The following is a 23,669-nucleotide window of genomic DNA, read 5'->3' as shown; positions in this document are numbered from 1 at the left end:
ACAGTTATGTTCAACCAATTGGACAAGTTTATCATGAACAACTATTGTACTTATACAGAGAGGCCTAAGACACAAATGCAGCCAAGAGAAAGTAATTGATGAAGACATGTGTCCTTGTGTGTGGGAATTCACAGAGAATAGGGAACAGAAACAGGCTATGTAATTAAGTACAAAATTGCATAGGCCCAGAGAAGAGGCAACTTTTAGAACCTCCGGGTTAAGGCTAGACAGTTTAATACCAGGGCTCACTCCTGCTCACCCACAGTCTGTGACAGAAGAGTCACCTGGAGGCCATGCATGGAAAGGATAGGGGCTATGGGTCTGGGAGTCATTGGTATAGATCCCAGACATATTTCTTGCACAGTGTCTTCTTCCCCCCATTTCCCATACTTTAAAATGAGGCTAAAACCTCTGTGAATGGAGAAATTTCAGATGGACTCTGTACTTCTCTATCTTTTCCCTAAAGATCCTGGGAAGCAGAGGGGAACCAGGGCAGACTTCTCTGGGAGCAAGTGGAGCTTATCAGATGCAAATTTTCATTTCTGACATCAGAAGTTTGAAATCTGGGTGTGTATGTTGTTGCTTGACTGAGCAATTTCTCCATTCACAGAGGTTTTAGCCTCATTTTAAGGTATGGGAGTGACTTCACTTTCACTTTTCACTTTCATGCATTGGAGAAGGAAATGGCAACCCACTCCAGTGTTCTTGCCTGGAGAATCCCAGGGACAGGGGAGCCTGGTGGGCTGCCATCTGTGGGGTCGCACAGAGTCGGACACGACTGAAGCGACTTAGCAGCAGCAGCAGCATGTTGTTGCTCAGTCACTCAGTTGTGTCCAACTCCTTGTGACCCCATGGACCGCAGCATGCGAGGCTTCCTTGTCCTTCACCATCTCCTGGAGCTTGCTCAAACTCATGTCCATTGAGTCTGGGATACTATCCAACCATCTCGTCCTCTGTCGTCCCCTTCTCCTCCTGCCTTCCATCTTTCTCAGCATCATGGGATTTTCTACACACTTTTCTAGGTGTGTATGGAAGCTAATAAAGATGAGCGGCACAGAGGAGGAGCTGAAAGTCTGTATTCGGATGTGGGATTAGAAGGGGAGTGTGGCTAGCTGCAGCTGTCATTATCACTAGCATCATTTTATTATCACCATCCCTTACATTTACATCACAGAACAGTTTACAAAAAGCTTTCTATTCTTGACTTTCACGTCTCTGCCGTGGCAGGGTGGGGATTGCCCTCTTTTGACTGAACTGCCCAAGAACAGGCGGGATGGAGGGCAGGGTCCAGACCCTAAGCCGCTTCTCCAGTCCCTCCTCAGGAGCCCACAGGGCTCCGGTCCTTTAATTGGATAAGTGGAATACGGAAAAGAGCAACGCAGGGAGGGATACGCGCCCCGCGGAGGACAAACACAGCGAGAGATCTGGAATTGGACAGAGGCTAAAGGCCTTGCAGGCGGTAGAGGTGAAAGGGTTGGAGAGGTGTGCAGTCGCTGAAAACTCCGTCTGGATTTACGTGCCCGAGCTACCTGGAAGGTGCACCGACGCTCACTGAGCGGGCACTCCCCGCGCTTGCCGCGGAGGTAGAGGGAGACTTCGTGGAGACGCGGGGCTGGGAAAGTCAAACTTTCCGGGGCGCCGCACGAAGGGTGGGAGCGAGGTGGTGCCGCCCCTCCGGGACGCGCGTCGGGTACCCTCTGTCACCGCACGCCGCCCCGCCTGGGGCCCAGGGAAGAGCGGGCCCGCCCAGGTGCGCCGGGGGTTGGGCCGGAGTCCGGAAGGTGCGCCGCCCCGCCCCGGGCGGGTTCCCTCGGCCTCCCCCACCCCGCGGGAAAGTGAAAGTGTCGCGCCGGCGGAGGTCGCGCGTTGGGGGGCGGGGCCGCCACGGACCTGGGAGCGGGCGCCCGGCACCCGAGGGGCCATGGATGGGCTCGGCCGCCGCCTCCGAGCCAGCCTGAGGCTGAAGCGCGGCCGCTGGGGTTAGTGCCGGGCCGGGGCGCGTCCGGGCGAGGGCGCGGGGACGGCCGGGGGACCGCGGACCAGGACGGGAGGCGACGGGGGCGGGGGGCCAGGGCAGGGGTTGCAGAGGGTCGCGATCGATAGGGGAGCGGTCTGGGGGGCATTCCGGGGGCTTGGACAGGGGTCAGGCGAGCTAGAGAGAAAGGGCGCAGGTAGAGGTGGAAACGGGCGGATGGGGAAGGAAGGGGTAGGAGGTCAGAGGAGAAGCCACGCCAGCGAGGGTGAAGCGGAGGCTGTCAGCCAGAGGAAACCGCTGTGGGGCCCCGGGGCCACGTGTCCTTCCAGCCAGGAAGCTGGTGGGGCAACCGCAGGGTGCCTGCAGCGCCGGGGCCGCGGCGCCCTCACGGGAGACCCTGCCTCTGCCCCGGGCCGCCCACCGCCCTGCCCCGCCCCTCCCCAACCCTAGAGTCCCCTCGTGGGAGCCCTCGATTCTGCCCCGTGCAGAGCCGCCGGCTACAAAACCTCTCTTCCCGGCTACGTCACCCCCGCCCCGCCCCCCAACCCGCACCCAAGGGCGAAGAGGAGACCTGGAGAATGTGACCTCTAGCAGAGCCGGGGTAGAGCCTGCTCAGATGCTTCCATAGAGCCTGGGAACCTGACAAGTCAAACCTCCCTTATCCCCGATCCCTCATTTAGAGAAGCGAAAAGGATTCCTCCCGTCCAGGGTTGTAGGAATTAAATTAGAAGTCAATATTCGTTTCCTTTCTACTCAGCTGGAGCACTGGGTTTTGGAAGGAAGAGAATTCAGAAATCATTTTCTTTCTTTTTTTTTTTTTTTTTTTATTCAGCAAACTTTTTTTTGCTGCTACCACTAGCCAGTCCTATGGCTCAGCAGCCACAATTTTACTCTGTCCAGAGGTCCCACCTTTTGAGAAGCAGGGAACCAATGGAAAAGTAGGGGTCATTCCCAGACAGCCTACCCCTTCTAACATTTGCAGTGAAAACAGTGAGTGAGACCTCCTTCTATTCCAAGCCCTGGAGGGGGAAATCAGTGCTCCTTCTGCCATTACCCCTGCCCCCCACCCCCAGCCCTGGCTGTTCTCACTGAACACAGGTTTTCATTATCTATCTGGTCATTCTACCTGTGCTGAGGCAGAGAGGTCAGAGACTATAGGTGGGGACAGAGCCCTGGGTGTGAGTGGTGGCAGGTGCAGAGGCAGGGTGGGGCTGGTGGCCTCTCTTCTCTGCAGAACACTGTCTTGGCGTCTCCTTTGTTTCTCTCAATCCTCAGAAGCCTGTGTGAATGGAAGGGTTGAGAGAGACCTGTGTGAATGGCTGCTTCTGCAACCCAGAGGAAACATTCCAGTTGTTACCAGAACAAGGCTGATAATTGTGACTGGAGGAGCTTCCTGGACAGTGAGGAACTGTAAGATGCACAGCCAGTATTACCTGTCCTGAGGTCTGGCATGCAGCCTGCAGAAGAGTGTGCTCTTTTCATCTTCTGTACTATTCTCCACCTTCCCTGGAGTTTCCCCTCCCTCTTTTGCCCTTTTGGTTCCAAGGCAACTGTGTGGTTAGGAGGATGTGCATATGTGTGTGTGTGTGTGTGTGTGTGCATGTGTGCGCGCACACAGGAGCAAGTATAAATCATCCTCTAGGGAGGAGTGGCAGTGCTCCTGGATTGAGAGCGGCTGAGCTAGAAGAGGAAGCTTTCAAGACCAAAGTCCCAGAAAGTCTCCTCACCTATATTCCAGCTGGTTCTGGGACTTTTCCTCAGAGGGCTGTGGGAGGGGCTTCCTGGTGGAGGAACAAGTGTAACCAGACTTCTGACTTCTCTAGAAAGGGTGGTTCCCTCCTGTACTTAAAATTCAGGATAATAATTCCTTTCCAGGGCTCTGGGGATTAAACGAGATTTTGTTGTTTAGTGAGAAGCCCTTAAATGAGATGACCCATTATAAACCTGTGTTTGATGGACCTTTTCTCTTCTGTTGTTAACTCCCTTTGAAAGGGAGAAGGAAGCAATCTTTTTTTTTTTTTTTGCTGGATTTCTTGGTCTGCAGCCCAAGAGTCCTTCTGTTTGAGTTTGTGAGTTTTGCTGTTCTCTTGGCTTTTCCGATAAAGCAGGAAGAAATGGGCTGAATATGCAACCCAAACGATTTAGGGAAAGAAATAATTTCCTTAGGTTCCAGAATGATCAGTGAAAAGATTTTGCTTCCCAAGGTCTTTTGCAAACAAGAGGCATCCCACATCTGTGAGATGTTTGGTGTGTACTGCATCCAGAAGATAGGAGTACGAACATGAAACTCTCATAAGTCCCACCCCCAAGAGATTCTGTTGTATTCCCCAAGTAGTCCCTGAATTACCCTGTGCCTCAGTTTCCCCCTCTGATCAGGAGATGCCTGTTCCTCAGATTGGTGGTGAGTATTGTGCAGCCTGTCTGTACAGACTGCAAGTAATGTGTGGTGACAGATCTGAGTGTTCTGGGTCACTGTTCTCACCATTGCAGAGACTGTAACATTCTTATTTACTGTGACTGTCGTTCTCCCCTGGAGTCGTGGCTGGGCCACTGAACACCGGATTTTACTAGTCCACAGAAGTCAGGTCTGAAGCTATTAAGAGCAAGCAGCTGTCTCCCTTATTTCAGCACCTCACTTTTCTCCCAGAAGGCTATTGATTCTTTGCAGGAGTGGCAGACACTGGCATCAAACCCTTTTGCTGCCAGGCTCCTCTTAGGTACAGCATCTTGGCAAAAGTCCTTCTCTCTTACCATGTACATTTACACACTCAAGGGTTTATGTGAGAATCCCAGGTGATGGATTGCTATTCTGTCTCTCTTCCCCAACCTCCAGACACAGCTCACAGGAGCTCCAGGGGCCAGCTGTTCCGCTTTTAGCTTGTGTAGAACTGTTGACCTGGACCATCTGGGAAAAAAGACTGAGCAGGAGTAGGGGTGGGGTAGACACTCTCTATTCCACTGAATGCCCCTTAGGCTGCTGATGCAACCAGTCCCCTCCAGGGGACTGTTCAGGGAGACTGTAGGCCAGGGAGAATGTCCTAAGTCAGTGCTTTCTATCTGGGGGAGGAGTTCTCTGCTGGATCCCTGGCACAGGTTCCAGTGAGACAAGTCTGCCTTAGGACATAGTGGGTAAGAGATGCACCATGGAAGATCCTGTTGAGATATCAGGAATTCTCCAGCCCAGAGATGGACTTTGTTCTCTATCTCCCCACCAGGAGAGGAGACTCTTAGGTTTGTGCTAATATCTAGGAATTGCTCTTGCTTAAACAATTTCTCCACCTAGATAATGGATGAGGTCAAGTCTATTGATGTTAATCAGGGGAGGCCGTGGCAACCTTGCTGCGAGGAGTCTTTGGTCCATGCTCTTGCTTGCAGTCTTGAAGTCCTAGACATCCCAGAGTGCAGCAGGGGGCAGTGCAGAGGTTAAGAAGTGAATGATCAGTTGTGGAGATTTATGATCCTGGTCCTGGGGCTGGTGAGGTCCGGTGCTCACAGTCTGATGTTATCAGGCATTCTTCCTTGTCCAGAGGTTGTACATAAATACATTGCACAACCTTCAGCCCAGAATTAAAAGCCCTTAGCCCAGAAGCAGCTGGGCTCTGGGGGTGTTTGCCTATGACCTTTTCTCTCACCACACCCTGGGGCTCTTGGGAGGAGCTGAGGTCTGAGCTGCAGTGCCAGGATGCTGCCTCTGTCGGTGCAGGCGTTCTGCTGCCTTCCTGGGTCCCGCCGCAGTCTTCTTGCTCAACCGTTGGGTGCACAGGATGGAAACAGCGCTCCTCTATTTGGAAGACAGCGCGTGGCTTGGCTGCATAGAGTCGTTGCTGGAGACTGAAACGGCAGGGGGTTTCTCAGGCTTTCTCTAGCCTGTCTGTATTGGAGGAAAGGGGGCACTTCATGCCTGACAGGCCCAAGAAGATGGAAAGACAAGCAGGAGGCGGGATCCTCAGTCGCTTCCGCAAACGACTGCCTCTACACCGAGCAGGTCTGGACTAGATTACCTACTTCCTTTTTTTCCAGGATGGCCCTCTTCGTTGGGGTTATTTCTTCCCCTTGAAATACTGCTTTTTCTTCTTCCTTTTATATCTCATCCTCCACTCGGTTCTCCCATGTGACCGAGCCGGGAGGTTTCCCCTGTTGGTTTTTAGAGCCGGTCATGCCCTCTGTGGGGGTTGGTGTGGTCACAGCCACGTGGCCCTTGGCCTGTTCTGATTGCCTGAGTCCAGGTTGACTTGGGGTGTGTATTGCTTCAGGTAGGCAGAATCTCTACTACCCTGGGGCTGCAGGCCTCCCAGGTAGCCTCCCCGGTACATTTCCTTGGCTTCTGAATCAGTGGTTTCTTTCCTTCTTTTGACTCCTGGTGATTCCACATGTTGCAGGCAGGCACAGAAACTGCCCATTTGGCTCTGAGCCCATGCTGGGATGTGAGGTGCTGGGCCGGCTCCGGGGACCTCGGCGTGAGCATGGCTGCCTGGAGGTGCGGAAGTTGCCAGAACCCCACAGCCTCCACTAGGACCCCAGATCAGTGAGATACCCATGGGCCCTGCTGTCTTGATTTCAGGACCTCCCCAGGAGAATCTGGGAGAAGTAGTGAAGGAACCAGAAAGAGCCCTGGAGCACTGTCTACCCAACTTAGCTGGAGGGCAGCACTTCTTTGAATACCTCCTCGTGGTTTCTCTCAAAAGAAAGCACTCAGGGGAAGATTATGAGCCCAGGATCATCTACCAGTTTCCCAAGGTAAGGACTGAAGGAAGGGGCAATGGGGGCCAAGGGTTCAGATGTTTGAGGGGCAATGGGGAGGGGTGTGCCCTCTCCTTCCCCTACCCACCCTGCCCGGGCTTCACTGGAGCTGCCCTGAACTCACTGCTCCCATTTCCTTCAGACCCAGCCCTGTTTTCCATTATCATCCACAGAATCTAGGTCTGGCCTCTTTATGGTGAACAGACCTAGGTTCCCTAGCCAAGAAACTAGGTTAGCTCTTCTGCCTTTGGGGGGACCTTCTAGTACTTCCCAATTCCATCCTCAGCCACCCTGTTGAGAAGCTTACCTTCTGCCAGAGGTCCTTGCAGGAATCCCCTCCCTGGGGTGAGTGGGAGGGGAAGGGAAGGGCAGGCAGGCCCCAGCCCAAGCATCAGGCTCCTTCTTGTCTGGTCCTGCGGCGGGTGAAGGGGTGGGGTCAGGGCACCCTTCTCATTAACTCTGACGGTGAGGCAACTGAGCTGGTGGTGAGGCGACTGAGCTGGCCGCTTCTCTTCTCAGATGTGGTATCTCTCTGATGTGGTCCTTCCAGGAAGCTGGGTGGTCTCTGCGCCTTTCTGTATTCAGCGTGGTCCTGCCCCCCTTCCTGACCATGAACACCATTAAGGATACTGAAGTCCAACACAGGTTCATGTACTTGGCCTAGGAGTGGCTGTTCCAGCTGTGGGATTGTTCCAGCCTGACCCAGAATGCAGTCTGTGTGCAGTGATGGGCACAGAGGCAAGCTTTAAGTCCCACACCAGTGGAAAAGCTTCTCAGACTGCTTAGGAGCCTCCAAAGAAGCTCGCCAGACCCTAAGCCCTCTCCACCTGCTCCTACCTCCACACCCACCTGTCTCTTTTCCTATTCTTTGTAGCGAGAGAACTTGCTTCGGGGTCAACAAGAGGAGGAGGAGCGGCTGCTCGGAGCCATCCCCTTGTTTTGCTTCCCAGATGGGAACGAGCGGGCCCCACTCACTGAGTGTCCCAGGTAATGGCTTGGCTCTGGGACAGGGGGCTGAGATTGGAGAAGGGAACGGTGTGAACCACGAAATTCCTGTGCCCCCTTCATCTGGATTTCTCACCAGCTTCCTTCCTGTTGGGGAGGGACTGGAGTTGATTTGTTTTTTAATATCTTGCCTGGGGTCTCTCGAGGCAAGAGATGTTAACTAAACAGATTAACCAGTCCCTTCTATCCAGAGAGGGTGAGGTTCTCCTTCCTGTCCTAGAAACATTGTCACTGTGCTTTGACTGCCTCTGGCAGAAGACAGACACTAAAGAAGTCCTTTGGCCACTAATGAGATCCTTACATGGCAAAGCCCTTTACGCCTTGAGTCCTGGAATGTGACTGCCTGAGCTCAAATTTTGGCTTTACCACCTTGAGTTGAGTGACCTTGGATAAGAAATACTCCCTTAGAGTTTCAGTTTCTTCATCTTTGAAGGAGGCTTAGTAATTGAACCTTCCTCAAAGAGTTGTTTTGAGAATTAAATGAGATGATGCATTTAGAGCTTGACACCAGTAAGCACTTTACATAAACTGACTGGTGTTATGATTACTTTCGGGATCCCTCAGCAGCTCCCTTGGCCCTCCTCTCCCCGCTCAGCCCCCCTGATGCCGACTGCCTTCCTGCTTTAGAACCTAGTACAAACCGGGTCCTTGTTTGCTCTTCCTCAGGGAGACCTTCTCGTTCGTTCTGACCAATGTGGACGGGAGCAGGAAGATTGGATATTGCAGGCGCCTCTTGGTCTGTGCAGCTCAGAACTGCCCCCTCCTCTCTGCATCCTATTCTCCCCCACAGCTGGGGTTGCTCCAGCCTCAGTAGCAAAAGCCAAGGCTCCTTGGCAGAGGTGGTTGTAAAGAAAGAGCACAGCCCAGCACCTGCTGCCATATTAGTGCCCTGTGCAACCTCACAAGAACGGAGACACACACCCCTCCTCACCTACAGGGCACCTTTGCTGCTGGGGTTGGGTCTTTACTCTGCCCAGCTTTCAACCATTCCCTTCTGTGGGATGCTTCATTCTAATCTGCTCTCCACCATCTCTATCTAGGCCTTGTTTCCTTGGCCCCTGGGCCCTCCCAGAGCCTAGCTTGGGATTGGGACCATGAGGTTCAATCCTTGGGTCTCCCCAAGTCACTTTTATAGCACACTGTTCCTAGCTGTTTCATGTCTCTACAACACACTTGCTCCCTCCTTGTCAACCCCTTGAGGGTGTTGGTGCTAACAGAGGCAGTGCTTGCCCGTAAGCCAACCAGCCCCCTCAAGGCCATGGTCTTTTGGTTTCTGTGACTGCTCTGGCCTTCCCAGCTGCCTGTCCCAGGAGTGGGATTCCCCCAGCCCAGCCCCCAGCCCTGTGCCCCACCAACCCCAGTTGGGCAGAGGCCTTGGAGAGGCTGCGACACTGAAGGAGCCTGTCTGTCCCTCCCCAGCCCGACGGCCATGGTCCTCGCCTCCCCAGGGTGTACTGCATCATCAGCTGCATCGGCTGCTTCGGCTTGTTCTCCAAGGTAGGGGTGGAACAGGATTCCTCCAGTCCTGTCAGGCCTGTTTGGCCTCCAGCTCTGGCCTGGCTGCCTGCCCTGCCTGAACTCCTGGCGCTCCTCCCCGACATTCGGGGTCAGGCGAGGCACTCTGGAGACACTCAGGCAGAGAGGGGCGTGGGCTTCACCTGGCTTTAGAGAAAAGTAGGAACTGAACCTAGTAGACTGTCTCCCCTGCAGAGAGTTCACTGCCCCTGAGTCTAGGCAAGGTAAGAAAGCAGCTGAAGTAGGACATGAGAAGAGCTACAGGTTAGAAATTGGGAGTTTCAGCTTCCTCATCTGTCAAATGCAGGTAATGATGCCTCATCTTCCTGTCTCATGGGTTGATGTGAGGTGCAGATGACATGATATATGGAGAAGACAGAATGCTAAACAAATATAAAGACAATTATACAACGGGGCTTGAGGGACTCCCTCTGATTCCTTCCAGAATAGAGGGGAAGTTGAGGTCTTCTTGTGCCAGGACACCTGAGCCGGGGTTAGAAAGGAGTCCTTCAGGATGGGTGGGGCATGTCTTTTTCTTCTTCTCTGTTGTTGTTTTAGTCGCTAAGTTGTGTCCGACTTTCTTGTAACCCTGTGGACTGTAGCCCTCCTCTATCCATGGGATTTTCTAGGCAAGAATACTGAGTGGGTTGTCATTCCTTCTTCAGGGGATCTTCCCAACCCAGAGATCGAAATCGAATCTTCTGCATTGGCAGGTGGATTCTTTACAATTGAGCAACCAGGGAAGCCCATGGGGCATGTCTTAGTAGCCAAGAAAGGGCTCTGCCCCAGACAGACCCCTTGGGGGATGAAGGCAATAAACTCCATCAGCCTTTGCTTGGGTGGATGGTTCATCTGTGTAGGGTTCTGCAGATGGAGGCCGTCCCTGGCCCTGGGGTGTCTCCAGTAGAAGTTGGAGGTCAGAGTGGCACCCAAAAGGCCCAGCTTCTAGGCCTCAGCTAGCACAAATGAACATGGTACCATCATGAATGAGGAGTTTACTCTAGGATGACTTCCTGGAGAAGGCAGTTCAGGTTGACATTAGGAGAAGGGAGGAACATGAAGTGGCAGAGAGAGGATGAAAAGAAGAAGGCTAGGAAAAACATCAGGTCTTGAGCAGGAGATAAACAGCAGACTGGTTTCTGCCAAGAGGAAAGAACCCAGTTAAGGATTGGCCGGAGCAACCTTACACATGCGATCCTGGCTGGCAGCCCAGGAGCATCCCTCGAGTTATGTCTCCTGTGGTTCTTTTCCATACAGATCCTGGATGAAGTGGAAAAGAGGCATCAAATCTCCATGGCCATCATCTACCCATTCATGCAAGGCCTCCGAGAGGCAGCTTTCCCCGCTCCTGGGAAGACTGTCACCCTCAAGAGCTTCATTCCTGACTCAGGCACTGAGGTGGGTGAGCAAAATGGGGGAGACCCTCCCTGGGTGGAGGGGGCAGGTTCCAGCAGCACCTCCCATCACAGTGTGCCCATTTACCAGGTTAACATTCTAAGAAACTGAGCTAGGCAGGGACTGGCACTTGGCTAAAATTATTGGCAGAACTTAAACCCCAGTTCTCTGATTTCCTCAACCTGATACTCACAAAGACCTAGTTACTGTTCAAGTAACCAAGATCTTTTTTTTTTTTTTTTATAATAAACTATGGTAAATGGAGGCTCCCAGTACTAGAATGGCCTTTGCCTCCAGTTCCCAAACTGCTGCTCTTCACCATTACCTCCCTTATCTCCCTGTGTCTGTCCTTTATCCCTGCCTATGGCTTCCACCTGTCTTTTTCTTATCACCCATCCCCACCCCTGAGTCCCCACCCATTTGATACTGGGGATGCTATTTCTTTAAGACACTAAACAGACAAAGCAGCAAGTAGAACATTGTTTTAAGAATCCCAGTCTTGACCCCTGGTATTCCGGATATTCTGTGTGTCCCTCTGAACTTTGGCTTTCCCATATCAAAATAACGGGAGGGGTTAGGCATCTTCACTTACTCAAAAAAAAAAAAAAAGTGTGGAAGCCTTGCTAGGCCCCAAGTTGTACTATTTTCCGGCTTGTTGTTGTTGTTGAATCACTAAGTTGTGTCCAGCTCTTTGTGAGCCCATGGATTGCAGCATGCCAGACTTCCCTGTCCTTCACTATCTCCCTGAGTTTGCTCAAAGTCGCGTCCATTGAGTTGGTGATGCCATCCAACCATCTCATCCTCTGTCACCCACTTCTCCTCCTGCCCTCAATCTTTCCCAGCATTGGGTTCTTTTCCAGTGAGTTAGCTCTTCCCATCAGGTGGCCAAAGTATTGGAGTTTCAGCTTCAGCATCAGTCCTTCCAATGGATATTCAGGATTGATTTCCTTTAGGATTGACTGGTTTGATCTCCTTGCAGTCCAAGGGGCTCTCAAGAGTCTTCTCCAACACCACAGTTCAAAAGCATCAATTGTTTGGTGCTCAGCCTTCTTTATGGTCCAACTTTCACATCCATACATGACTACTAGCTTTGACTATACAGACTTTTGTCAGCAAAGTGATATCTCTGCTTTTTAATACACTGTCTAGGTTTGTCATAGCTTTCTTTCAAGGAGTAAGCATCTTTTCATTTCATGGATGCAGTCACTATCCACAGTAATTTTGAAGCCCAAGAAAATAAAGTCTGTCACTGTTTCCATTTTTTCCCCCTCTATGTGCCATGAAATGATGGGACCGGATGCCATGATCTCAGTTTTTCAAAAACTGTTGAGTTTTGAGCCAGCTGTTTTCTGGCTACAAAATGGCAAATAAAACAAGTGTGGTTCCTGACCTCATGGAGCTAAAAGTCTACTGGGGAAGACAGACTTAAATAAACACACAAATAAATATATCATTGAAAATTATATTTATGGAAGGAAAAGAAAACAGGATGCTACATGAGAAAATGATAAGAAACGTGTGTTGCATTAGGTGGCCAAGGAAGGCTTCTGAGATATAAAGGAGGATAAGAATGAAGAGAGAAAATACTGTAAGTCAACTACATTTCAATGAAAAACTAGTTAACTAATTTAAAAAAAAAAAAAAAAAAAAGAATGAGGAACTTCCCTGGTGATCCAGTAGCTAAAACTCCATGCTCCTGATACAGGGGGCCCAGGTTCATTCCCTGGTCGGGGAACTAGATTCCACATGCTGCAACTTAAACTCAGTGCAGCCAAATAAATAAATAAAACAAAATAAATATTTTTTTTTTTAATGAAAGGCAACCTAGGGGAGGGAAGTACCTTGGGCAGAAAAGAAGGAAGGCACGCTGAAGGAACAGAAGGGAGCTGATGTGGGGAAGCCAGGTGGTGGAGGTGGTGAGGGAGGCAGGTGCTGTGGGCCACACAGAGGTTTACAGCATCATCACCCTCCGAGCAGAGGGAAACCATGGGTGGATTTTTAGTAGCAGGGAGGTAGGATCAGATATACTCTTTTGGGGAGGATAGGGTAGAGGTGGGTAGAGACCCAGCTTTCTGGGGCTTGTGTGATTTTTCAGTGTGGTAACACCCTCTCTCTCTGGTTTCCCGACAGTTCATTTCCCTGACTCGGCCCCTGGATTCCCACCTAGAGCATGTGGATTTTCGTTCTCTCATGCGTTGCCTCAGTTTTGAGCAGATTCTTCAGATCTTTGCCTCTGCAGTGCTGGAAAGAAGAATCATCTTCTTGGCAGAAGGTCTCAGGTTGGTGCAGTCACTGAGCAGCTCGCCTGAACTGACCGGCATCCCTGGGTTCCAGGGGACAGACAGGACGGTCCTCCAAGGAACTCAGGCTGTAGGACCTGTGTGCTCACCTTTCCTCCACACTGTCTTGATCTGCACTAAAGCCTAGAAAATAGCTGCTGTAATAGCTGTTGTAATTCCCTGTTCCTGCCTCCAAACTTGATTGCTGCCTAAGCCTGAAGGAGGTTTGTGATTTAGCTCTGAGAAGGGCATGAAGCATTCTTGTGACAGCCTAGGAGAAAACCAGTTAGGGTGGATGCAGAGGATTCTGCTCCTGAAAGGCTAAGGGAGGACAGGGCAGGAAGGTGTATGTACAATGGTATGGAGGTCAAACCCATTATCCTAGTGGCAAACACACCTCATTTGTCCATTTATTTACTCATTCAACAAACACTTAATGTGTGTCAACTGTTAACCAGATGCCAAGCATGAGGGAGATACAGATAAACAAAAGATGGTCCTAGACCTAAAGCGGATATAGACTTACTCCTGATTGAAAGGAAGCACAAGTGTAGAAATCAGCAGAACAATTCAAGGTCTTTTCTTCTACCTTTAGCAACATGGTGTTCCTTAGGTTAGTTTCTTAACTTTTATTTTTTTATTTTATGGATGGATGGGCGTGTGGGATCTTTAGTTCCCTGACCAGGGATCGAACCTGTACCCTTTGCATTGGAAGTGCAGAGTCTTAACCACTGAACCACCAGGGAAGTCCTTAGTTTCTTAACTTTTTGAAGTCGTGATCTCCTTATCTGTAATTGGACAGATTAACTGTGTCTACCTCATAAGAGTGTAGTAAGGATTAAATGAAATAATGCACTTTAGGTACCTAGCACCCTGCCAGGCCCACTGGTAAATGCCAGTTGTTTTTCTTAATAATAATTTCATAGTTGAGTATATCCCTGTATAGTGTATAGTTGAAGCAGAATACTATCATGTCTTGGTCTCTGCCTCTTAGAGGCTTCAAGTCTGGTTAAGACATGGGGAGATACGTGACAGATGGAGACAGGAGAAAAATTTTAAGACAGTAGAAGGTTGGCTCATTTATGTCTGTGGATGGAGAAAACTGCTTATGTTGAGCTGACAATCCTGGTTTTATCTTTTAGGAAAGAAGAAGGAAAGGACTTTAGGGACCCAAATGTTAGACCAGATGGTCAGGTGAATGTCAAGAGTTTTAAAGGAAAGGAAGTTTGGGTAGGCAGTGGGGTCTGTGGGTTGAAAATTCTGTAAAAATCAGTGATAACCAAAAAGGCACCGTGTGTGCAATCCAAAGTTGCTTCAGTCATGTCCAACTCTTTGCAACCCTATGAGCTGTAACCTGCCAGGCTTGTCTGTCCATGGGCTTCTCCAGGCAAGAATACTGGAGCGGGTTGCCAGGCCCTCCCCGAGGGGATCTTCACAACCCAGGGATAGAACCCACATCTCTTGTCTCCTTCATTGGCAGGTGGGTTCTTTACCACTAGCGCCACCTGGGAAGCCCCAGAAGGCACCAGTTGTGGGCTAATCTTTGTGGGAAGCAGTGCAAATCTCTTGCTTTAGACATAGCTCTTCCTCTCTTGGCCCTGTAGGGCAGGGATCCCCAACCTCCAGGCACCGGTCCATGGCCTGGTAGGAACTGGACCATGCAACAGGAGGTGAGCAGCGGAGTAAAGCTTCATCTGTATTTACAGCCACTCCCCATCACCACCTGAGCTCTGCCTCCTGTCAGAGCAGCGGTGGCATTAGATTCTCATAGGAGCACAAACCCTACTGTGAACTGTGCATGCGAGGGATCTAGGTTGCATGCTCCTCATGAGAATTTAATGCCTGATGATCTGAGGTGGAACTGAGGCAGTGATGCCAATGCTGGGGACCTACTGCAAATACAGATTATCATTAGCATGATAAATATAATGTGCTTGAATCATCTTGAAACCATCCCACCCCTCCCCCGCAACCCCAGCCCTTGGTCTGTGGGAAAAAAACTGGTTACTGGTACCAAAAAGTTTGGGGATTGCTGCTGTAGGGAATTGAGAAGTTTCTGTTGTGGCTAGAGCTGGAATTCTGGCTTTTGCCCCCTAGGATCAATGTTTAGAAAGTGAAGGGGACTCCAGGTGTCAGCTGGCCTGGACACGGGCAAAGGTTGGCAGGACTCACCTCTAAGGCGTTAACTTTCTTCAGGGAAACCCCACCACTCCCCACTTCCTTCCTACACTGAGTATTTCAGATCTCTGCCACTCAGCCAGGAAAGGGACTTCCAGTCAGCCTAAGCCTTGGCTAGACTCTCAGAGACTCCATCTTTCTAACTCAGGAAGTGCTAGCTTGATACAAAGAATTGAAACAAGGTTTCCGCATCTGTGTTTTTGTTGGCCTTGGCTTTGGGGCAGTTTGGAGAAATGAAGAGCCACTAAAGCTAGTGGAGAATAGAGAAGACAGGGAGGGTGTGTGTGTTGAGGGGGTTAAAGGGAGGGGGCATGAGGGGACTTGGGTCTGAGTTGTGACTTAGGCAGTAATTACACAGGGAATGCTTCCTTGGAAAGGGTGGAGGAGTCCTCTTGGGGGTACTTTCCGGGTGGGAATTGCTGATCAGAGGTTCCTGGAATCCAGGAATTTCCCAAGCAAGCTCAGGCACCAACCTGATGAAAAGTTTAAATAACCATGAGTGGTCAGAGGGAGCCCTGAGAGTTGAAGCCTGGGGATGAGAGATAAGGAGGAAATAGACTTGACCTCTCTGCTGCACTCCAGTGTCTACATGTTTGTCTCCTTAACTACACTGTGTGCCTTAAAAGCAGGGCTGGTCTTTTGCTTCCTGGTATCCACATCCCTAGCACAGTAGTGAGCATAAAGAAGGGACTCCATCAATGATCAATTACCTCATAGATGGAAGACATTTCCTCTTCCTCCTCCTCTCTTTAAAGACACTCCCTCCACCCCACCCCCAGTGGAAAAGAATCACATAGAGGCCCCATACTTGACGAGAGGAGCCTCAGCCTCTTCTGGTTTCTACCCCTCCCCTCCCAGCTTCAGGTAGCCAGAAGCTCTGTGACCGGCATGGCTCCCAGACTTGCTATAGTTCCGGCACAGCCAGCATGAGCAGCTGCTGTCAATGGCGGGCGGTGGGGAGGTGGCATGGGGGTGGGGGCCTAGGCAGGCCCTTCTGACTCTCACTTTCTGTGCCCTGTCCCCAGCACCCTGTCTCAGTGCATCCATGCTACTGCCGCGCTGCTCTACCCCTTCAGCTGGGCCCACACCTACATACCTGTGGTCCCCGAGAGCCTGCTGGGAACTGTCTGCTGCCCCACTCCCTTCATGGTTGGAGTCCAAATGCGCTTCCGGCAGGAGGTTTTGGACAGCCCCATGGAAGAGGTACGATGCAGCAAGAAGGGGGCCTGATTTGGAGCCAGGCAGACCTGGATCCAGATCCCACCTCTGCTGCTAATAGCTGTGTGATTTTGTGGCAAGTTGCTTAACCTCTTTAAGCCTCAGCTTCCTCATCTGTAAAAATGGAATGGCAACACTTAGACCCTAAAGATCCTAGGGGAAAAAAATCAGCATAAAGCACCTAGCCTGGTGCCTGACATATAGCTGATACTCAGTAAGTGCCTGCTCCCTTCTCTGAATGATTTCCCTTTGGACTTAAGGGGCAGCACATGGCTTATTTGGGCTTCGCCCAACTGTACTAGGCTAGCTAGTCCTAGTGAGCAGGCCCTGGGTGTCTCATTTTTCTTCTGAATGGACAAGCACAGCTGGTCTGTACAACACACACCCCACTGGAATTTATTCACATTGCTTGGAAGTGAACTAACAGTCTTCCTGGAAACAATGAGTTTTGAAAATGCAGATTTTTTTGTAGTAGGGGTCATCCTTCCAATTAGCTTAGAGCTCAGTTGGTTAATGAAAATATTGGTCCAAATCCCCTTTGATTTTGTCAGCCTCTTGAGTCTTGGCAGTACCCCAGATACACCAAAGAGCTCAGTGGTGAGAATGGGTGTTAATTACATAAACCTACCTCCAGTGGTGGAAAAACAACTTCTGCTTTGCTTGAGTTGTCAATAGAAACTTTCAAGAGATAGAACATTACTATAATCTCAAGCCAAAAGAGCTACTTAGGTTGGTCTGGCTAACCACCGACTCCCTCTGTGTAGACAGAAAGGGAAGAGGCAGAGCCTCGAAGTAAGCTACTGGAGGCATGTGACAAGTCCTAGTGGGAGGACTTCCTCCATTTATATAAGAAATAACCAAGGTCCAGAGAGCTCAATCCACTTATCGAGGCTGCACAGGCAATGCCTGAATCTAGCAGAGACAGAAGCAAAGCACCTCTTCTGCAGTGCTGCCAGGAAGAAGCAGGCTGTTTCTCTTCCTTGTCTCCCCAGCCCGCCCTGCCGTCCTCAGAACTGCTGAGCACACATGCCCTTTGAGCCAACCTCTGCCTTGTGACTAACTGGGACAGAGTGTCAGCCCCATGTTTAGTAATACGACTCAATAAGTGTCCCAATCCCAGAAGTTATGAAACTTCCTGATGCTGCAGCGCCATCTTCTTGGACGCTGTGATTTCTCCCCCAGTGGCCTGGCAGGAAGACATCCCAAGGCTAGTCAGACTCCAGCTTGTGCTGTCCAAGAGCCCCAGCTGATGAAATGGGCAGGGGGTAGGGATGGGAGACGGCTAGGGGTCAGGGAGAGAGATGGGGCATTCTTTGATTCCCAGGTCAGCTCTTTGGAAGGGCTCCTTGGACAGACAGTAATATACTCAAGTACTGGAAAGATTTCCGGGAACAACTTTAGAAAGAAATTCTTTACACATGCTCTTACCTCCCAGCCCACAAAGTGAACAGCCTGCCCTAAATGAAGGCATCTCAGCCTATGTATACAAGTGGTTTCACGCCTGAACTAGTTCAACTTTTCTCCCCTGTTGATGGATAATTACAGTGCCTGCTCTGTCTTTTGGCACACATTCCTATTTCTCTCTTCTTTTTATTTGGGAGAAGGGTGCATGGAGGGATCCCTCACCAGAGGGACCCAGCAGGCATTTAAATGGCCAACACAGGCTTTGGGGGATTATGATAAACTGCTGAGCACCTGCCTTGCCTAAAGGAGGCAGCTGTAACTCAGTTCCCTCTGAATGTGGATCAGTGTTAGAACTCCTGACTTTTCCAGAGAAGCCCTAGATCCAAATTCTGTGTGGAATATTTTAATTTAAATATTGGAAACTAATTCAATGATTTGAAAATTCTCTGAGTCTCAAAGAAACAGGTCTGTAGGTTGGAATCTAACTGGCAGGGTGCGTATTGGTCATCTCTAGTCTAGACTAAAGGCCCCTTAGGCAGTGATGGAGCTGATACTAGAACTCAGGTTCCCCAAGTTCCAGCCCTGTGCTTGTCCTACCTGCACCCTACCAACATGTGATTACTGCCTCTCCTTCCCTCCTCCTTTTGTCCCCAGGCTTATTTTCTCCTCTCGCTCTTCCCTGCTGGAAGGTCCAAAGCTCTTGTGGGAATTTTAATAATTTTTACTTATATATTTTTGGCTGTGCTGGGTCTTCGTTCCTGTGTGGGCTTTTCTCTTGTGGTTGCAGAGAGTGGGGGGCTACTCCATAGTTCTGGTGCATGGGTTTCTCATGGTGGCGGCTTCTGTTGTTGCAGAGCACAGGCTCTAGGGCATGCAGGCTTCAGTAGTTACAACACCTGGGTTCAGTAGTTGTGGCACATGGGCTCAATTGCTCTGTGGCATGTGGGACCTTCCCTGAATCAGGGATCGGACCCATGTCTCCTGTGCTGGCAGGCAGATTCTTTACCACTGAGCCACCAGGGAAGCCCTGTGGGAGTTTTAAAAATGGAATTCTAGGCAATTGTACATAAAGTTGTTGTAAGCATTAAAAAAAAAAAATCAAAAGATGCCCATCCCTGTCCTAAAGCTCACCAGAGGGACGGGAACTGAAGAACTGTAGGAAGAATGATGCGCTACCAAAGACAGCACAACACAGGCTTGGAAACTGGCGCTACTCTTTGATAGCAGTATCACCTCAGGCAGTTTAACTTCTTTGGGTATTTCCTCACCTGCACAGGCACAGTATCTGCCTCTACAGGAGCACTGGGAAGATTAAATGAGATAAGATGTGCAGAGCACAGTGTATGCCATTTAATGCTTCATACATAGAAGTTATAACTATGATCAATGCTTTTTTATTAAGAGAGTGACTGGCTTCATTTACCCATATTGTATACCCCATCTTCCTTAGCTCTCTCCCCTATTTCCTGCTTCCTATACCCTCATACCCTTTTCTCAGGAAAGAGTGGGTGGTGAGAAAGGAGTGTAGCAGACAGGAAATGAGAACTGAAGATGCTGATTTTGTTGTTACTTGGGCTGAAAGGTACAGCAACAGGCAGAAACAGAGAAAGGGGAAGAAACCAAGCTGTCCCATTTTTATTTCAGGTCCTGTTGGTGAATCTTTGTGAAGGAACCTTCTTAATGTCAGTAAGTGTCTGGGTTCAGATCCCTTGCAGACCCACAACCAACTCACTTGCTCTTGGCTCATCAAAGTTCCACTACTTTAACAAACTTTAAGTATGCTAACAAGACTTCACCTCTCTCAAGGAGAGTGTGACTTCACAAGGCAGTCAGCGTTAGTGCTTTTAGAGCAAGGACATAGACCGCGTACCAGAGGGACAGAGACTTCCTAGTGTTTAGAGTTGAAGCTTCTGTTGTTTCTCTTGTATGTGGCCAATTATTTGGGGGTGGAATGGGGTGTAGAATTCATGCCTCACGTTCTCTGTCAACACTTCACACCTCCTCCCTGACTGCTTGACCTCTGAGCTGACTCTGTCCTCTCCCTAGGTTGGTGATGAAAAAGACATCCTACCACCCAAGCTTCAGGATGACATCTTAGAATCTCTTAGTCAGGGCATCAAGGAGTCACAGAGTAAGTCCCAGGTCCCTCTTATTCTGGCTTTCTCCAAAGAGTTTAAGGGCATGATTCCCAACAATTCCCTTCTAAAACTAAAAGGAATTCACTCCGCAGTCCTGGGCTAGTCCCAGAGGCCTTGATCCTAAAGGGCAAGTATGAGATTTTACTCTTCCTAAGCAATGGTGAACCCATCTCCAGTCTTACATTTTCATCAACCATTAATTATGAACCCTGCCTCACCCCACCCCTTGCCCAAGAGTTTTCAGCCTGCAATGAAAGCCACTTGGAGGTAAGGGTGGGTAGTTTTCATCCTTCTGCTACCCCTGAGATGGTCTCTTTATATCCCCTGCAGCTTCTGAACAAATCAATGAGCATGTTTCAAGGCCTTTTGTGCAGTTCTTTGTCAAGACTGTGGGCCACTATGCTTCCTACATCAAGCGGGAGGTGAATGGGCAAGGCCGCTTCCAAGAACGGGCCTTCTATAAGGCTCTGACCTCAAAGGCCAACCGCCGGTTTGTGAAGAAATTTGTGAAGACACAGCTCTTCTCCCTTTTCATCCAGGAAGCCGAAAAGAGCAAGAACCCTCCTGCAGGTATTCAGTGAAAGCTCCCTATCAACCCAAGCCCAGAGGGTCACTGCCTGCAAATCAGGTGTGGTCCTAGGAGGGGAGGGAAGGGCACTTCTAAGAGAGGTTCACAGAAATAGCTGTGATTTTATCAAATGGGGTTGGAAAGAAAGGTCCTGAAGCCTAAGAAAATGCCTCTGAGGCTGACGTTTTGTAGACGTTGCTCTGTTCATCAGCCAGTAGGAGGATCTTTGCTTTCTGTTTTAGTCTAGAGCTAATTCCTACTAATTATTCTGTTTTAGGACCCCTTAGAAGCCTAATCGAATACCTAGATCTACAAAGGCCTAGGATGGCATGGGGATCCTGGCGGGAATGTGGGTATAGTGGGCAAGCATGGGCAGCAGACATTGAGAGTATCTCTGACCCTTGTTCTTGAGCTCATCTTAGTCTGCCTGGCCAGATTAGCTGCCTCTAATACCTATATCTCTAACACCACAGATTATTTCCAAAAGAAAATACGTGAATATGAGGAACAGAAGAAACAGAAGAAACCAAAGGAAAAGACTGTGAAATAAGAGCTGTGGTGAAGGGGACTGCCTAGACCTATGGGCCAGTAGTGGACTTTGACCCCTGCCAGCACGGTATGATGTGAAGCTCTCAGTCAATAGAATCCACAGCCTTCTTCAGAGTCCTGGTAACCAGGTCTTGCTTCAAGTTGGTGTCTTGAGTTTGGGATTTCTGAAATCAGCTTTCTCAAGACTTTGGAAGGCTCGGACCTCTGTGCTCACAGAGCTGGGCACATAGCTGCCTTTTATGCAGAGGTGACACAGGGCAAGAAACAGTAGTAGAGGTGGTGTAGAGCCCCAGAAGTTTCTGGAACTGCCCTCTCCCAAGAAGCACTATTACAAAATCCTCTACAGAGAAACAAGTTGTCGCCCAAATGTTGTTTCTTCACATATAAACAGAGGTCTGTGGACATGTGAGGATAAGAATAAAGACAAAAATCTTGCTCTTTACATGTGTATCTCTGGCTTCCACTGTGGAGAGATAACCAGCAAAACAAGGCAAGAGATGTGAGAATAAACTGGACTAGATGCAGAGGACTGGCAACAGTGCCCAGAACTCTGGTGCTGTGTCTGGGAATGATGGGCACCAGGAGAGCCTTCTGCTAGAAGAGGTGAGGGATACTGGTAACAACAGCAGCAGTACTGAGGATACAGCAGTGGTTCTTGGTTCAAGTTAGGTGTGCTTTCCAGCATCCTGGGGCGAAAGGCTGCTAGCCTTTCATGAAATATTTGAAATTGAGAGTGACTTGACAGTAGGAATCTCAGCTGAAGAAGTCAGTGAAGAACACTACATTGTTTCCATCAATAGGTCTGTCTGGCCATCACTTCCAGTTTGGAACGTTCCATTTTAGACATCCTACTTCCAACTTCATTATTTTGAGAAGCCAGTTCAACTCTTTGGCTAAGGGCAGAGGGATCTCCACATTGACATTTTTTTCTCTCGGAAGAAACGAGAATCATCATCTTAAAAGTCCAAAGTTTAGTAGTCACCTGGTCCCTCTTCCCTCTGTATCTCTATTGACAGCTTCTGTTTAAATACTGTAAGGGATGGGAAACTTTTAGAAGCATCCTGTTTTTCAAAAATTCCGTCTTTTTAATGTGTGTATGTGTGGGTGGCCCTCAGAGGCCCCTGGATCCTGTACAGAGAACACAAATGTTGTTGCAGGATGGAATAGGAGACTGGGGTTACCAAATTGAAGTTAAAGTCAATATAATTTCATTTCAGGGGCACAGAGACCTGCTGCAGGGGGCACGTTCTACTGTCCACATGCCACCCCAAACTAGGCTGCTACTATTCACAGCTTTCAAGAATTAGTGTACTTTTTTAGGTAGTTTATGCCAGTGGTTCCTAATCCTAGTTGTATCTCAGGACTGGAATCCTGGGGAGCTTATGAAAATATGAGGCTCCATCTTTAACCTACAAAATCATCATTAAAGATAGGACCTGGGAACCTATATTTTTAAAACTTCTTCAGCTGATTCTGACATCTAACCAGGTATATAATATGCTCATAAGAATCAGCACCAACTGAGGTTTACTACAAACATACCTTGATCTCATGTTGATGGTTATCTAGAGTTGAAGGAAGCACACACCAAATACCTAGATGTCTTCCAGATTTCCATTATGCTGAAAAAGATTCTAGCACCTCCGTTTGTAGCTTCAGCTCACTAAAACCTAGTATAGTGTAGAAGATAATGCTGGACCAGGATTCAGAAGATACGGATTCTAGTCTCCATTTGGAAAAGGAACAACCGTTGTGACACTGGTATGCCATTTAGCTTCTCCAAACCTCAGTTTCCACTGTAGGCAGTTAACCTCTGCTGTGTCTATCTCATAAGACAATGATGTAACCCTGCCAAATTTAATTATCCTTCCTTCTTTTTACCTTTGTCCTACCTTGTGACATCTGATCTACCCTAACATTTTCTTATATGAACTTCTCTACCCCAGATGCTACAGAAGTTGGTAGCAAGCAAAGATAGTGAAAACTTCCCTTTCCTGCTACATTCTAGCAAAGAAATGAAAGGTTTCACTACCACTGGTAATCAAGATTACATGGAATTGATGGAATCATTAGAAGTGCAAGAAAGAGTTCTGGCTGCCAGGCAAAGCAGCACAGCTATTGTGTATCCATGATTATGGAAATGGAAATAAATGGAAATAAATAAGAATCAATAGTAAGATACCTCATTTTAGTCAATAGTTTAAACGTTTGCTGTTTGCCTCTTCATTCAAGCAATAGAACTATACACAATAGAAACAGATCTGGTTTATAGTTACTGAGGACACCTATTTTTTTGTTTCAAACTTGTAGCCAGAAAAGGAGAGTGCAAATATTCAACAATTGCCAAGAGAGGCACAAGCCTCTTTTATTTTAAATCTGGGGGAAGGGCTTGAGATTCTGAGAGCTACTAACCAGTCAATCCTAAAGGGAACCTGAATTTTCATTGGAAGGACTGATGCTGAAGCTCTAATAGCTTGGCCATGTGATGCAAAGAGCTGACTCATTGGAAAAGACCCTAATGCTGGGAAAGACTGAAGGCAGGAGGAAAAGATGACAGAGAGTGAGATGGTTGGATGGTATCACCAACTCAATGGACATGAGTCTGAGCAAACTTCAGGAGACAGTGAAGGACAGGAAAGCCTGGTGTGCTGCAGTCCATGGGGTCACAGAGTCAGACATGACTTAGCAGCTGAGGAACAACAACA

The 23,669-nt window shown here is 49.2% G+C and overlaps 1 protein-coding gene across 4 annotated transcripts; it reads left to right on the top strand.

Moving 5' to 3' along the window:
* The first annotated feature begins 1,394 nt into the window (after positions 1-1,394).
* DENND2D (DENN domain containing 2D) lies at positions 1,395-23,141 on the top strand. Of its 4 annotated transcripts, none has more exons than XM_086391744.1 (12): positions 1,395-1,750; positions 6,537-6,712; positions 7,590-7,702; positions 8,387-8,456; positions 9,140-9,217; positions 10,493-10,633; positions 12,761-12,909; positions 16,113-16,290; positions 19,354-19,395; positions 19,756-19,840; positions 20,178-20,417; positions 20,889-21,406. In XM_086391744.1, the coding sequence occupies exons 6-12, from the start codon at positions 10,529-10,531 to the stop codon at positions 20,963-20,965; spliced, it is 876 nt and encodes a 291-aa protein (XP_086247870.1). In that variant the 5' UTR covers positions 1,395-1,750; positions 6,537-6,712; positions 7,590-7,702; positions 8,387-8,456; positions 9,140-9,217; positions 10,493-10,528; the 3' UTR covers positions 20,966-21,406. The 4 variants fall into 4 exon arrangements, with proteins under 4 accessions (XP_086247870.1, XP_086247868.1, XP_086247867.1 ...); XM_086391742.1 differs by lacking the exon at positions 1,395-1,750 and adding an exon at positions 1,866-1,979 and having other exon boundaries at positions 20,889-23,141; XM_086391741.1 differs by lacking the exon at positions 1,395-1,750 and adding an exon at positions 5,679-5,960.
* The last annotated feature ends 528 nt before the right edge of the window (positions 23,142-23,669 follow it).

The sequence above is a fragment of the Bos grunniens genome, chromosome 3 (assembly GCF_055505025.1).
Source record: "Bos grunniens cultivar Pamir isolate PY7600 chromosome 3, Bosgru_T2T1.0, whole genome shotgun sequence".
NCBI classification, from domain to species: domain Eukaryota; kingdom Metazoa; phylum Chordata; class Mammalia; order Artiodactyla; family Bovidae; genus Bos; species Bos grunniens.
The sequence above is the reverse complement of the archived record's forward strand: the minus strand, read 5'-3'. Positions and strand labels throughout refer to the sequence as shown.